Below are 16,408 nucleotides of genomic sequence, written 5' to 3' on the forward strand. Positions count from 1 at the left end.
TCACATATTCAAGACCAGAAATCTTTACTGAAAGGATTCCAGGTGAATATTTTTCAGTGTCAGAACATCAGTAAGAGGAAATATAATCTAAGATTTGGAGTTCTTATTCTCATCAGACATTTGCTGTTGACCACATAAACTTTTTCTTTAATGTTCTTCTTAATAGAGATTAAGCAAAGGCAAGTAGCTTCTTCTGATTTAGGTTTTTGTTACAAAACTTTGGTTGGATTATTATTTTAATAATTACCTATTTATTGCTACAGTTAAAACTCCACGTTTAAATACATTTTATAATTTACATTACATTTAGTGTATTACATTATAACTAGTAAATAATGATGTTATTGGCCATTTTGATTTATTTATTATGCCCCCTTCTTGAAATAAAACTTTGCCTATATTATTAATGGCTTAAAAGAATAGTTCCTTTTCCTTTAGCTAATTGTATTTATTAGCAGCAGTTTTGTAAATAGAATAAGACACTCCAGGGAGAATACTGAGCTGGTATATAGTGGCCTTCTTGTTGTTGAAATCATTCACCCTTTGGACTTGTGAACCACAAAGCCCCCACAGCTCAGCAAATCCCAGCATAGCACATGCCAAGTCCTGTCTTACTGCTTTCACATAGTCCTCACATTCTAACCCCCACCCCAATATCGCTAGATAGCTCAATACTGATGAGCATAGCAACAACTGACATCATAGTCTATGGAATACAGTCCTGCCATCAGGCAAAAGTTGTTACTATATAAAGAATACAAATTCATCTGAAACTTGGGACTACTTGGGATGAATTTTTAGTTTGAGACCCCAAAGATTCTTAAAATTGTCTTGTGCATTTTGTTTAAAAATTGACATGTAGTTTAGTCATTCTCAGTGGGCTTCTGCATCCATTTAAACAGCGAGTGTACAATCTCTGCCTAGTTAAACCACACGTTTACATGGCGAGGGTACCAATGAGTATGTTTCATCAGACATTCCTGGAAGCTCTCTGGCCAATAGGGGTGGTTTGAAACGGTTTTCTAATCACTGTTGAAATCACTGATAGTACTGTCTGTCCACACTATGACAGACAAAAGCTGAAATGTATTAAACATAGCAATCCATCATCCTGCAGATGGGAAGCAGGAGCCAGCCGAGTTCAGAGGCAGTGACTACCCGCTGCTTAACAAAGGCTGGAGTCCTGACAGTTCAGTCCCTTCCTTGCTCTTCGCGACCACCCCTCCATCTGAGATGAATGAGTGTAATCAATGAGGGAGAAAGCCTGCTGAGGACCTCAAATTCAAACATTGTTACATTTAAAGTGCTGCTTTTTTTTCCCCCCTAATCAGAACTGTTGCTTAAACAGTGTTCTCCAACTACAAGAAGATAGGCATTTAAGTGAATGAATGAACAAATGAACTATAGATTCAAGAAGCATATCCTTAGAAAATACTGTCCTGGTATACCATTAAGTTTAGAGAGCTAGCTTTGAAATAAAGCTATGATCCTAATTCAGAGGAAGTTTTTTTAAAAAGTCACCCAATTAAGGGTAAGTTTACATTGTTTGGAGCAAAGGAATAGCGATGCTGTCTTTGAATGACCAAGAGGTTATTTTTAAATAAGCACCAAATACAAATAAAATGCTATTGGCTAAAGTTCAATTTGTTTTGCATACTTGTTTCTAATAAGGACATATGAGCCACAAAATAGCCAAAGGGAGGGAAAAAAACCCTCAACTGCTAACAGCACATTAACAAAGTATAGAAACGAAAGACACTTTTCTTTGGATTTCAGCCTTGTCATTTCCAATTTTCTGCTCCTTGGACATGCTTGTATTCAAATTCTGGAACATCTATTCAGCATATCAATCCTAATTAGACAATCTGGGTCTGGAAAGGATGAGAGCTGGGTCATTTGCATAATTTAATCATAAATACTCAGTGATACATATTTCCAAATGCATTTGTACAATTATCTTTTCATCCTTGGGGCAATGGTATTAATATGATTAGGCAATATTTCTGGAAAAAACAGACAAGTATGCACTCTTTTTAACTGCAGCTTAGGGCGATATGAAAAATTAATTAATTTCTGAAGAAAATCAATTTCTCTACGTGACCACATTAGACATTGCTAAACCAAGACTCAGAAACCTCTCTCAATCACTACATTTTATCAGGCTCTTCTAAATTCTGATTAGTATTTGAACAGTTCAATAGAAAAACTGGTGATGTATCAAAGAGCATCTTAAATTTTGAAGAGACCTTTCTGCCTACTTTCTTTTAGGGCACACCACTCTGCTTTACTTTAATGCATTGTTATTTAACCAGTCAATGAGAAGCCTGTGCTTTTGGTGTGAACTCATCTTGAGTGATCTTTTATTAATGTACATTAACCAATTTCAAGGACAACAAGATAAGGTTACTTTTGAAAGGCTTTCTCAAAAAATGGATTTATATTCATCTAAAATAATCTTAATTCACACGACACTGTTTATTATTAAAAAATTAGATAAACCAAGTCCTCTTAAAATGTACCATTTTCATAAGAAAAACATTATAATATACTTAGTGGAGCTCTAAGAACCCAGGTGGCTAATCTGATTTTTAAAAAAGAGATTCTGCTTTGTATGTTAATTAGTACAAAAGAAAGAAGTCACATTTGTGAGTTTAAATGCACTATTCTTTTCTCTTCAATCAAATGAAAAAGTAGAAATTACTGCATGCAAATATTCAATATTCATTTAATTTGCATAAAGGTGCTTGAACAAATTTTTGATTCTAACAAGCTCATTTTTCATGCGTTTTGTCTTTCATCCTAATCTAGCATCTGTCATTCCTTTTTGAAGTTATTATCGGCCCAATTCCCTCTTGGACATGGTTGCTGGGTGACCGGTATCTTAGCACCCACTTTGACAGGAACAGATGTGAAACTGATCAAGAGATTTCCCAAGGGTACCTGAAATCACAAACAACTTTTGTGAAAAACAAACAGCATTCCTGTCATGGGCCCTTATTTAACCCACTCTCCAAAAAAAAAGAGCAAAAAAGTTTACTCCAGATCAAATATGCCATTTTAATTTTATTTCCTAAGCTTGGAATAAAATACTGTAATTAAATACAATTGTATTATATTTCACAATTTTGAATTTAAGAGATCTGTTCTAAATATCAACAGCTCAAAAATCCAGTTTGTTCTGTTTTTGGCTAGATGTTTATAGGCAAATTTCATGGTAAAATGTTTCTACTTCATGCACAATTTCACCAGAGTTTCAAAAAATAAAAATAAAGGTGGGTTATGATGATAATTTGGATGATAAGGGTATTTAAGAAGATGAAATTTAGTTTGGTGTCTAAAGGCTCCCTATTTTGAGTATCATGTACAATTCTGTGCAGTAATAAGGATTACTCTACTTTCAGAGGATTGCCTACAAAATAAAACTTCCCCTCTCCTTTCGTGCATTTTATAGCAAGAGTTTTTAACGTGTCTTTATTTCCAGTTCATGTGGTGTGTAACATCAATCATTATTGGAAAGAGAGCTAGAAAGTGCCTCTGAAAGACAAAAAAGGTCATAGAAACTTCATATCATCACCATTACAAAAGTCAGATTAGGTTGCCTTTTCTGAAATAGATTATTTTTAAGACCAGCACAATGATCTTATGATCTACCTACTTTCCTTCCTTCCATCACAGTTAGAGAGAGGGGAGTGCAATAGCCATGTTAAATCACCATGAAACTGGTTGGGGTAAACTTTTAAATGAAATTCGGTATATAATTAAATATTGGTATTTTATAAATAATGGCATCGAGTGATACTAGGAAACAGCCAAAGAACTGATATGATTTTTCATCTTCATTCAAATGATAAGTATAAGGCCAAGGCAGAAAAATTGTTAATTTACAGTGAAAATAAGTGCTTGTGGGTTTTTTGTCACTTAGCAGCCAACAGAAAAAGAATCCACAATGTATGTTTAAAACTCCAAATAGTTTTTCCTAGATGATCATGACTTACGATAGTAAGGAAAGTGGTATACCTTCCATTGGCAATTTTAATATTTTTCCTCTATTCCAAAAATTGATTTAGTATAATTATTATTAGAGGCTTTTATGTTTGGTTCTTATTGGGAAATAACCAATAACCACTTATCCAAATGGTTTATTCAATGTCAAGTGAGAAAAGAATAAAAAGTCTTTGGAATTCTTTTTAATTTTTAATTTGAAAAGGAATTTGCTCACCTCAATTTCAAAACCCAATGATGGAATTATTTAACCATCATAATTGTGATAGCATATACATGTGTTGCCTTACCATCTATATGATGTTTTTGGTGTATATAACATTGAGAGCAAGTCATTCTATATGGAGAAATAGGTCTTGATTCTGTAATCTAATGGTAATCATTTAATACTGTCAAACAAGTAGAGATGCTATGACCTTACCCATTTATATCAGTTATCCATTTGCATTTATATACATAGCACAGTCCAGAAATGAAGCAAACTACTACACACCTAAATTCGTCTTTATTTGGAACAAATTGTTAACTTCAGTTGTCCAACTTAGGCCTATTTCACGTAAGTAAAGTGAATCCAGCTAAAATAAAAATATCTTTCATGCACCCAGTTTATCAGTGACCACCTTCATTTATTATTAGTAGTAGCAAAAGCAGTGTTCTGGAAACCCTGTCAGATGGTCCAACTAAAAGCAAAATTAGATACATAACCATTTAAAGTGTGACTCTAAGAAAAATTAAATATATTCCTAGAAAAATCCTTATTCGGAAATGTTATGACAAGGAAAAGGTCCTAAAAAAGTTTCTTCTCCTACTTGGACTGACTCATTAGTAAAGAGAAATTGATTAAAAAGTACAAAATATTTGTTTTTATATCTAATTAAATTTGTGTTTAAACTCCTTAGATCTAGGATATATATATAAAAGGAAGAATTTTGTTCTAAAAAGTAACATGTTAATAGTATGAGAAAACAAATAGCTGCAAAATTTTGATGGCACTTTGGCTGAACTGCGAAATACCACCGATGAATAATATTTTTTTTAATTTCCTAAGAATAAAGGTACTAAATATGGTAGCCAAACAGGTGTTAACAGAAAGAAAAATCAAATTTGACCCAGAAGGCTCCAATATTAAGGTTTGAATTGGGATCAGTTCATTCCTTTCCCATGGGGTAACTTGTATAAATGTAATTCTATGGTTTCATAAAAGCAGGTCAAGTTTCTGTCCCTGGAGGTCTTTTGGCAATTTGAAGCATGGAAGCACTGTTCCTGGCTACAAGTTCAAATCTGCATGTACCATGCTGTCAACAGTGTGTAAGAAAAAAATCAGTGAACAGCAGACATATATTCATCTTTGATTACAGTACACACTTATCAGAGCATTCTTAGAGGGTAAGAATAAAGGTGTCAGAGATGACAATCATAAAATATTTTGAAACTATTTTCATTTACTTATACTTTTTCCTACCAGAAGATGCAAAAAGTAATGTGAAATATTTGTATTTATGTAAATATCTAAATGCAAAGATGAACTTTTTACCGAATACTGTGTACAAGGTTTTATATTTTGTACGAAGTTTTTTTAATTCCATAAGCTTTAGATGAAGCAGAAACTTTTAAGTCATCACTGTTTTATAAGCATCTTTCTACGTTGCAAAAAATGTATGCATGCTTGCACTCTTACCGATGACGTAATGACTTGACATAGGCCATGGAATTATTGAGAAAGTAATTGATTTCAATTTAACTGGATCTTTACTAGGTGTTTTCAAAGACAATTATAGTCCACTGCAAGAAGTAGTAATACACATCTCCTTATGTAGACCTGCAGATTAACCCACTGACCTCATTCTTAACTCATCTCACTGATGGCAAAGCTTTTAGAACAGTCTCTTTTCCTTTATGTTATGAAATTGTTTTCCTATCATTTATTCACTGATTCTAAAGGATATGCTTGCTCTAAGCGCAAGAAGCAATGAAATAAACCAATGAAAGAAAGAGAGCAAGGGCATCAAGCACATGTAGTGTCATTTAATAATGTACAGATTCTAATACCCAATCGTTTAATATCTATTTTATACAAGTAAAATAATTCTTATACATATATTTTTAAACAGAATTTAAAGTACATTATCATAAAAAAGGTTTAGAAAAATTAAGTTATTTTTAATCACTGTCCTAATAACAATATAGCCTTGCATAATTATATCTAAAATATTTAAGTATAAACTACTTCTTTAACTCTAAAATTAATTCTATTTTTTCTGTTGTAATTCAGTAAAATAGGACCTGTTTATTGATGTATCGTTTCATGTTTTTATGTATTACAAAAAGGTAAAATTAAAGCCAATTGTATTTTCCTAAGTTATTTGTCCTGTGGCCCTACATCCTACAGGTGTATATGTATGTTTGCATGTGTGTGTGTGAATGTATTCCTACACAACACATATACATGTATGTAAAGGCTTTTCTACCAAATGTATGACAATTATTTAAAGCATAGGGTACAAATGAGCTAATGCTAATACATATGAAAAATATCCACCACAGGGTTCTCTAAACTACTGATAAAAATTTTACACTTGTTGCACACACAAGAACATCCATCCTCATATAAAATGTGTGACAGATAATATGAAAAATAAAAGTGCTCCAGGTTATTCTTTTAAAATCAAAAGGTACTATTTAACTGTAAGTGCCTAACTAGGAAGATAATATCCTTTTGAAGAATCAAGTTAAATAAAAATCCTAAATTTGAAACATAAAATAGAAAGTAATACTGTTGAATGCATCAGTATATTTTAGCAGAACTACAATGGGTTCAAAGATTTGTTATACCTTAAGTGATTTACTTTGTTCATACATAAACAATATGTTTTTAAAATATAAGACTATGAATAAAACAGCCCATTTACTGTTACTACTAATAAAATATCAGGATACGGTTTAAGATTTTAACAAAATACTCCATCTGCCTGATAGGTGAATGTAATACACTATTTCTTAGTTAACATATTCTAGAGATTTATTTTCATTGCCTTTACTTAAGAAATGACCAGTATCCCTTAAATGGAATTAATAAATATTTACTGCAAATGCTTCTATATGCTTCCATAAAATATCTCCCTTTCAACTAGTACACTTTCTTTCTTAAGACATATTTTGTTTGCCCTTGAAGAAAAATAAGGTTATTTTTTTCCTGTTGTAACTGGAAAGGCAATCTAATTATTTACAAACATTTGATACCATACGAATTCAAAGATCATTTAACACTGTGACTTTTTAATACTTCGTGTTTATCACTCCATTCATATATGCTAAGGAAACAAAAACATTTCTCAATTATTCAATGTTACCAATCAACATCAACCAATATACTATGTGGCCTATTGCAGAATTTGCTTCATGAAAATCATGCTTTAAAAGTATATCCATATTTTTTTTGTCAAAGATATAGGCTATCTTCAAAATCCACTTCATGATTCTTAAAGGTCTACTTATCGTCAAATCAAAGTATATTTATTTATATTTTTCAAATCATAGAAAATATAATCACCACATTGTACAACGTTTTCTTCCTAACTGAAATTTTGTAACCTTAGACCAACAGCTCTCCAGTCCCTGGTAACCCCCATTCTACTCTCTGCATCTATGAGTTCAACTTTTTTAGATTCCACATGTAAGTGATATCATGCAGTATTTGTCTTTCTGTGCCTGGCTTATTTCACTTTTACTTCCTGCTAGAAAAATGTAATATATTCCAGGTATTGTATTCAACCTATGCAATACATTATTATAGATGCTTCAGTTAAGCACTCTCTCTGTCTGCCTCTCTCTGCCTCTCTCTGCATCTCTGTCTCTCTCTCTGTCTCTCTCTCTCTCTGTATCTCTTTCTCTGTGTGTCTCTCTCTCAGTATCAATCACTACTCTCTAAAACTTTTTTAAAAAGTAACTGGCTATTCAGTGTGTTGCTGTGCTTGTAGTTTACAACACTTCAATGTACTTATAACAACAACAAAAAAGACCAATTAAACAATGACATAGTGAGATTTCCAGTTTAATGAGTTGTCTTTGACAACTTCCAATCAAGTCACATACATTTAAATGTGCAGAAGAATCCCAGCTTGAAATCCTGGATCAATTCCAAGCCAATTTGGATCAGAAAGCAAAAGGACCACACCTTTAACACAATGCAGTCACTGGCAAATTTAATGTCCAATTTAGAAAGAATGAAAGATGATTTTTTTTAAATGGGTGAATTCGAATGCTTTTCTCTTATAAAGGAAATCTATGTCCGAATAAACCAATACATTTTAAATGCATTTGGTTCAAGGTCCTTGACTTTGGATCAAGTGGTGATTTGGGTCATTATATGTGATGTGACATATATTTTTAAATTGGACCTTTATCTGCTATTCATTAAATTAATTTTAATTGTATCATTAATTTGAAAAACAATTACCTTTTTATTGATTGTCTAATAACTAATTTATAGTGGATTGAAAATTCTTTTCATTGTCATTTGTACATTTATATATAAAGATAATCATTAGCTGCCTAAAACTAGCAACAATGGACACACTCTTAACAGATTCTCAGAAACCTCCTTAAAATGAGTAGGTATAACAAATAAAGTAATCCACCAGTTAATCTAATAATAATTAATTAGTGGACCAAATATAAATATCTTATCCTTGGTATTCTTGTTTTCCAAAGTAAAAATTTGGTAAACTAACTATACTTTCCTAATGAAGTCATTCCTGTATGTGACATTTGCTAAAAAGCAAATATCAGCAAATAAAAGTTAAAGACAGCCACAATAGCAAAAATTACTTTTTACTAAAAATATTTTTGGCAGATTGAGAAGAAGGAAACAAGAAATTTGAGCAAAATGTAGGTGTGCACAGAGCCTCTGCTGTGCCTGAGATGTACATATCTGTGCAGATCAGAGCCTTTGCTATTACACTTATCTGAGCTCCATTAGGTGGGCTCTTAATTCATAGTTTTCTTCTTTAAAAATTTAATTATTGAACATAACAAACATAATAGAGAAGGGTCTCCTTAATGCAGTCCCAAAGCCTGAAAATATAAGTGTAGTCTTAGCTAGAATATTCAAACTACATATACTATATAAATATATTAATATACTACATATAATATGCAGTATTTAGACATACATGTGTACGCACACACACATATACATCTCTTAAACTGGCCAATCACAATGCATTACCTCAGTAAGAAAATGGCACATGCTGACATACACTAAGGTCATTCTATTTTTACAACAATTCAAACATAAAATGATAAAACTTTATCTCAATTACATTTTTAAATACCCAAGCCAATAATATCCATTTTTACATTTCCTGTTATTCTAAAGATATATAACTTAATGTGTGTGTTTTTTTTTTTTTTTTTTGGTGAACAAGCTGAAAAGGAAATACTTGAAAGATAAATTCAAACAAAGTTTAACTTTTTAAAAGAACCAAGTAACAAAACCCTTAAAATAAAAATGTTTAATGAAATCTAGATGACTCACCTGTACCTATTTAGAAGGCATAGTTCAAATTAATTTCCTCAGACAAGGATTCAAAGGGAGACAGTTTACAACCTGTGAGAGTTTAATTTCCTATTATATTTTGCAGTAGTTGTTTTCTATGTTGCTAATACAATGCAATCTAAATGACTATTTTACTTGACTGACAAAAGCAATTGTATGAAGCAATTTAGTAAAATAACTTGGAAAGATAAAATAATACTAATTGATAGTTAAAGCACAAATTTTTCTTAAAATAACAAGTACTTGGTTGCACACTAAGCTAATTTACAAATGCTACTTATATTCTAAAAACAAAACATCAAATGAAAAACAATAAAGCATATTATGTTTTCGTATGCTGGTGAATCACACGTAGTAAATCGCCAAAGACAAGAGTGATTTATGCTCAAATCCTGCCAAGACTTTAGTCAACATAGGGTGTCACATCTCAGGGAGTTGGGGGATGCAGTGAGGCAAAAAGAGGGTGGCTAATATTTGTCCCAGTAATTGACATGAAACTGGAGTGAAATTTAATAGAATAATCCAAAAAAAAGCAGATTTGGACTAAAAAAATGAAGATTTTAAAATTATGTGTCAAATATGAATACCAGAATTTTTCTAGAGGAAAAAAGTCTGTCGTGTAGTTTATTTTATATAATATTTGAAGCTTCACAAAATAAAATATCATATGTGCAAATCAAATTTCTTACATCAGAGCATTAACTAAATGTGGAGTTCAGAAAGTAAAGTATCATCATAACCACGTTCACTTTTGACAAAAATAACTACGATATTATGAGAGACTAACTCTTAGAAAAACAACAGGTTTGAAAGAGATTATCCAAATAACTCAACAACTTATATCCTGCAGGATAATTTGATTCAACAAAGTAAATTCTAGGTTAGAATATTCTTATATTTTATTCATACACTAGTTATTAAAGTGTAATTTGCTAACACTTTTAAAACATACAGAAATAAGTTGTGGAACCAAGCAAACTTTCATATTTAAGCTTTAGTCTTCTAATTATGCCCTATTCTTTTTGAAATGATATAAAATGAGACATTAGGCGTTATTGGAAGCATTAATCTACTGTAATACGAAAACTTCAAAAGCAGAGTCTCTCTCATTTGAAGCAATTCTTTAATTTCTCTGTGCCAAGTATTGTAATTATCTGTTAGAAGTGAATCTATATTTATGTTAAACTTTCTGTATCAATGCATAAGTCTGTGTCATTGAAAAGCAGGCAACAGGGCAAATGTTAAATACATATAGACTGGTTCGGTTTGCCATCTTTATTAAAACTCCTAACCAAAAAAAAAAAAAAAAAAACAGAGTCAAGAATTGGAAAATGTTTTGTACTTCTTACACTACAATTTCATTCATATATTACTACTGAAACATAAAACACTTTCAATATTTTGTCCATGGATGGTATTTTAAGACAAAAGAATTCTGTTTGTGAATATATGTACGTGCCTATAAAATATATAAGACTAACTGGAATCTACTTAAGTTAAAAAGTCCTCACATCTAGGATTACTTAGAACCTACATCACAATCTTGTTTGAAAGATCCTGAGACAAAATCATCTTCTTACAATAATGAAAGAAATGAATATTTTAGATAACATAATAAAACAGGGTCACTTTTTTAAACCTGAATTCATGGAAAATTGAATCCTAACCCAAATCTACAAAAAGGGAACTGACTCATACAAACAGAGATTTGACCATGTACATAATTACTTTTCTTTTTTTGTTGTTATTTAATGGTAAGCAGTTAATTAACTGACCTCTGTTGCAACAGCCAAGTTCATGCAACTAATGTTTAGTTTTAAAATAATAATTGGAGGAAGCTGATCAAGGACAGACTTTGTCCTTTGACAACTTTTAAATACATGTCCTTACATTTCTTTCATGTTTTGAGACCTTTATTTTTTAGCTTTACTGTCTAGCAGGTGATAGTCTCTTTTTCATCTCCTTGTGGTAATGACAGATGGCTTCAACATTTATTCTAGTTTTCATAGATAGCATACTAATGCAATAGCCCCAAGCAAATTAAATCCACTCAAAGGTTTGCTACTAACTTACTGAGCCACTTTGAGCAAGTTTATGAACCTTACTTTTCTGTAACATCATTTTGGTTCCTCAAAATCCCTGGTATTATTATTCCATGCTATTAAGAGATAGACATAGTTTCTGTAAAAAGCTGAGAGTGCTAAGATTTGATGTTTCTCATTTTATATAAATTATGATACATGCATGTATAAATTATATACACACATATATGGGTGTATAGATAGTAATTTTATGTAGTTTCCATTCTTGCTCAGCTTCTCTTATACTCTACATAAATTACTCCCTTAGCCTGTTAAGTAGCTAGAGGAGAAAGAAACCAAAGTGAAATAAATCAATACATCTAGGTGAATAAAAAAGGTTCTTCATAGCAAAGATATAAACTTGACTTGAATGAAAAAAGTAACCATAATTTTATAAATGCAAGATGCAAAACATTTCAAAGCTTTCAAAGGTAAGAAATAAGACAATAATGCTTATAATAATCACTAAAAATAATAATATAAGGTAAACAGTATATTTGGTGAGAGGGAGTTCCATTACAAGTTCTCAATTTCTTCAGTCAGTGGCAGAGTTAGGAAAACCAAGGTTGGTATTTGCAACTAAACACCTTCTCAAGTTAATGACTACAATATTGCATGTATTTAAGTTTGAGTAAGCTTTTTTAGTTGATATATGATCAAATTCAATACTAAATCAACAAACTTCCCGCCTTTAACTTAAAAATAACTTGAAATAGGGTTTTAGAGCAACACGTGTAATTGCAAATTATTAAGGCCAGGTGACTGAAACATAATTACAGTAGTGATGAGATATTTGTGAAGAGATAAATAGTTCCACTGGATTTAACTTATCTTGGCTCTGCAAGTTTAAACTCCAGATCTGTTGTTAACCTCGGAGGGAAAAATACTTGAAAAATATTTAGTTAATAACTTTAAGAATATTCTCCAACCACATGGTGAGGACTTCAAATCTAGGCAAAACTTCAGGGAATAAATCAAGTTTAACATTGATTATAACATTTATTATAATGCAGTCATTGAAGAAAGTTTTCTCCAGTAATTTTTTGTGTTTACGTGTGTGTACGTGAAATGGCCTTTAACTATCCAGTATCTAGTGTGCTGTAAGAAACACATAAAGAGGATTCCGAGGAGAGTAGATGTTTGATTATTAAGGAGAAAAAAAAAGTAGCAATTCACCAATTTACTGGCTAGGCAGACAATTTTATAACAATCATATCTGAACTAGCTTCAAATTTCACCTAGTTTTCTTCATAACTCCAGAACAATTTTTCTGTCCTGATTCAAATAGTTTTAATATAGATTTGGGGCAAATATTTTATATTCTGTACGACGAAGAACTCCAATTATCTGAGTAAATGACGTTTAGTGATCTTGCTTCCGCAACCCCCACCACCCCCCATCTTTACTGCCACCTGTCCATACTTTAGGGCGCGCGCGCGCGCGCGCACACACACACACACACACACACACACACACACACAAACATTTACCCCAAAATAGTCGAAGGTTCAAAGCCCAAACACACCCATGTCCCATGGAACGAAGAGTACCTAAACACGGAAAAGAATTTCTGGCTAGGTCAGGATAGGACATTTGCTAGACTGGAATTCGAATCGTTTTCGTTTCACAGCCTTCCCGGGCACTAAGAGAGAAGTCTTTCTCCATGGAAAAAAGAGCTAGCGCTTATTCAACCCAATGTCCTTCTGGTCTCCTTGTTACACTTCCTTTCCACCTAAGTTTCCCTGTCTCTGCGGGGGCACACACTAACTCCGCTCCTTCTCTCAAACTTCAAACTTATTTGGAGGGTACCGAAGTTTCCGCGCAAATTTTGCGCGCAGTTCCCACGTGCCCGCTTCAGGTCTTCAACTTTCCCTATTCTCTTTCTCCCGGAATCTCACTATGAACTTTTGCCTCTGCGCTTCCTTGCAGAGAACCGTGGGGACAAAGCGGAGCTGTGAAAGGGGGTGGAATGATCATCTCTACCCCGAAACTGACAAGTGGCCCCACTCCCGCCCCCTCTCGGTAGATCCTCCCCCACTGAGCGTTCATTAGCATAAAACTGGTCTGGCTGGGGACCGGTCCCGCCGCCTCCTCCGTGCGCGCGCTTTGCTGGGCTGGGGAAGCCAAGGCACAGAGAGTCAGGGCCGCTGAGCATCCCAGTGCAAAGTGTGCACCTGCTCGCTGCTTAAGCTACTAACCTTTAAGAAAAGAAAAGAGAGAGAAAGACAGAAAGAAAACACACTTTGGAGAGAAAGAGACAGAGAGAGAGCTCGAGAGAGAGATCGAGAGAGAACGCGCTCCGTGGCTTTCCTTCCTAATCTCTCCAGTTCAGCTTCCATTGAGTCTCGGGCAATCGGTCACCTCCCCCTACCGAAGAAAACCTGCCGGTTGCCCTCGCATCTGCCCCGGGGCCACCGTACCCCTTTATTTCCTTTGCACACGCACTCGCTCACACGCGGACACACGCACACATGCGCGAACACACAGACCCCTCCCCTCGGCTGGCTTCCCCTCCGGGCTTCGGAGCTCAACTCGCCGGAGCTCATCCCCCGGGATGGACCCGGTCTCTCAGCCTCGCGGGTCATTTCCCTCCCGACCTCAAAGTGCCCTCCTCGGGTGCTGGCCCGCTCCCTCGCCTTTTCCAGCGGGACCCTCACCCGGAGCGCGTCTCCCCGCTCCCCGAGCCCTGCGGAGCAGGTCACGACCTCCCCCCGCCCCCGGGACGCCGCTCGGCACCACAGATCAGCCCTGTCGGTGCCGGGAGGCTGGCCGTGGAACCCAGGTCCTGGGGAGCGCACGAACGCGGACAGCAGCGCTGAGAGGGGTCTCCAGGCGCCCGCGCGCCCGGGGCAGGGGGCTGTGGCTCCAGCAAAGGCGCCGTCCTCCTCCCTCTCGTCCCCTCCGCCCCGAGGCTCGGCTTTCCCGCATCCCACAGCAGCCCATCCCCGGGACCCAGCGGGCAAGGGGAGGACCGGGCCGAAGAGCGAGGTCTGGGCAGGGTGAGGTGCCAACTTCTCAGGGAGTCGGGCGCGGCTGGCGAGCCCCGAGCAGTGAGAGGAGAGGGCCGCGCTCGCCGGGGCGCGCGGCTCGCGGGCGCGCAGAGCGAGCGGCGCCGGGAAGGGAGCGAGGGCAGGGCGAACAGGCGGGTGGGAAGGGGCGCGGGCGGCGGGGGCTTTCCCCCCCGACTCACCTTGCGTTGGTGCAGTCGTTGTAGAGGGTCTCGAAGTCCTTCCTGGAGATGAGTTTGCAGCGGTTCACTCCTGGCTGGATGGCGCCCAGTCCCCTCAGGATGCGAACTTGTTCCACATTGCACACCACCGGCGTGATCTCCAGCCGCTTCAGCTTGGTGTAGACCGTGTGCAAGCCCCCCACCAAGTGCTTCAGGAACAGGTCGAAAGCCTGGGGCAGGCAGATCAGCTCGCAGCCCTCCACCGTGAAGGAAGCCACTTTGGCCCCCCTCAGATCCACCATTTTGCACTCATTATTCTGGGGGGTGTTTTCCACTGGGGACGGGGTTGAGTACACGGGTTTCCCGGGGAGGGGGCCGCAGCTGCTGCTGCTACTGCTGCTGCTGCTACTACTGCTGCTGCTGCTGCTGCTGCTACTGCTGCTGCTGCTGCTGCCGGTGCTCGCGTTGATGGGGGTGCTGGAGGCGACGCCGCCGCCAGCGCTGATGCCGCCGCCGCCGCCGCCGCCGCTGCCGTTGCTCGCGGCCGCCAGGCTGGGGTTGCAGTTGCTGCCACCGCCGCCGCCGCCGCCGCCTCCGTTGCTGCTGCTGCTGCCGCCGCCTCCGCTGCCGCCGCCGCCGCCGCCGCCGGTAGAGGTGACTGTGGCCGCCGCCGCCGCCGCCGCCGCCGCCGCCGAAGCGATGGGCTCCGGGCGGAACAGAGTTGGCCCAGAGGACGCTGGGGGTCCGATGGAAGGAGCCGGAGACGAAGTCGCCGAAGAGGTGGAGGTGGTGGTGCCAGAGGAGGAAGCAGACGTGGAGATTGGGGGTTGAGGGGGGACCAGCTGGGTCGGAGGGATCAAAGCCGCCGGCACTGCCATGGTCACATATAAGGGGAAACAGACGGAGGAGAAGCGAGGGGAAAAGTTGCCACACACCCCCGGGAGGGGAAGGGGAAAAAAGGGGGGAGAAGGAGCGAGGGGGGCAACAACAACAACTCCGAGAGAGAACGAGAAAGAGAAAGGGAGAGAAGGGGGAGAAAAGGAGGTGAAGGTAATAAAGAGCGAGCGTAGGAGGGGCGAGCACGAGAGGCGCTCTGGAGAGAAACGCACGAAAGTGTCCCGCAAGTCGAAATGCGAGTCCTCTCCGGGGGCTGGGATCGAGGGCTGGTTTGGGGGCGGGGGGCGGGGAGGGTCGGCTGTTGTTGTGTGGGTCCCGCTCTAGCACAAAGTTAAGGATGAAGGTGAAAAGGAGGAGGTTTGAAGGACTTGGGCTCTCCCTGGCAAGTACATTGATCAAAGATTGAGAGGGGAATGACAGAGAGAAAATGAGCTGAAAAGTGCAGGCTGCCGGCTGGACGAGTTGTTGTTGTCACACGGTGCAGAGGGGAGGAGCTCCGGAAACTTGAAATACCCTTTGAAGCCGCAAAAACCTCACTCACTAGTATTAACCCAAATTATCCAACCAGGAACTCGGAGCAGAGACTCCGAGAGCGCGAGACACCGGAGAGGGAGCGTGCGAGGAAAGGAGGAGGGGAAGGGGAGGATACGGAAAGAAACTGGGAGGGACGGAGAGGAAAAGCCGGGGACACAGAAGTGGCGA

At 37.8% G+C, this 16,408-nt stretch overlaps 1 protein-coding gene across 4 annotated transcripts in view; it reads right to left on the reverse strand.

The window, feature by feature from the left end:
* DACH1 (dachshund family transcription factor 1) overlaps positions 1 to 16,134 on the reverse strand; it is a 424,843-nt gene extending 408,709 nt beyond the window's left edge. For 3 of the 4 annotated variants that reach the window (XM_009248687.4, XM_054529097.2, XM_054529096.2), the window contains exon 1: positions 14,831 to 16,134. In XM_009248687.4, the coding sequence (XP_009246962.4) occupies positions 14,831 to 15,687 (857 nt within the window). In that variant the 5' untranslated portion in view covers positions 15,688 to 16,134. The remainder of the gene's footprint in view (positions 1 to 14,830) is intronic. The other variant, XM_054529098.2, reaches the window with a different exon arrangement.
* Between the last annotated feature and the right edge of the window lie 274 nt (positions 16,135 to 16,408).

Source organism: Pongo abelii, chromosome 14 (assembly GCF_028885655.2).
Source record: "Pongo abelii isolate AG06213 chromosome 14, NHGRI_mPonAbe1-v2.0_pri, whole genome shotgun sequence".
NCBI lineage: Eukaryota > Metazoa > Chordata > Mammalia > Primates > Hominidae > Pongo > Pongo abelii.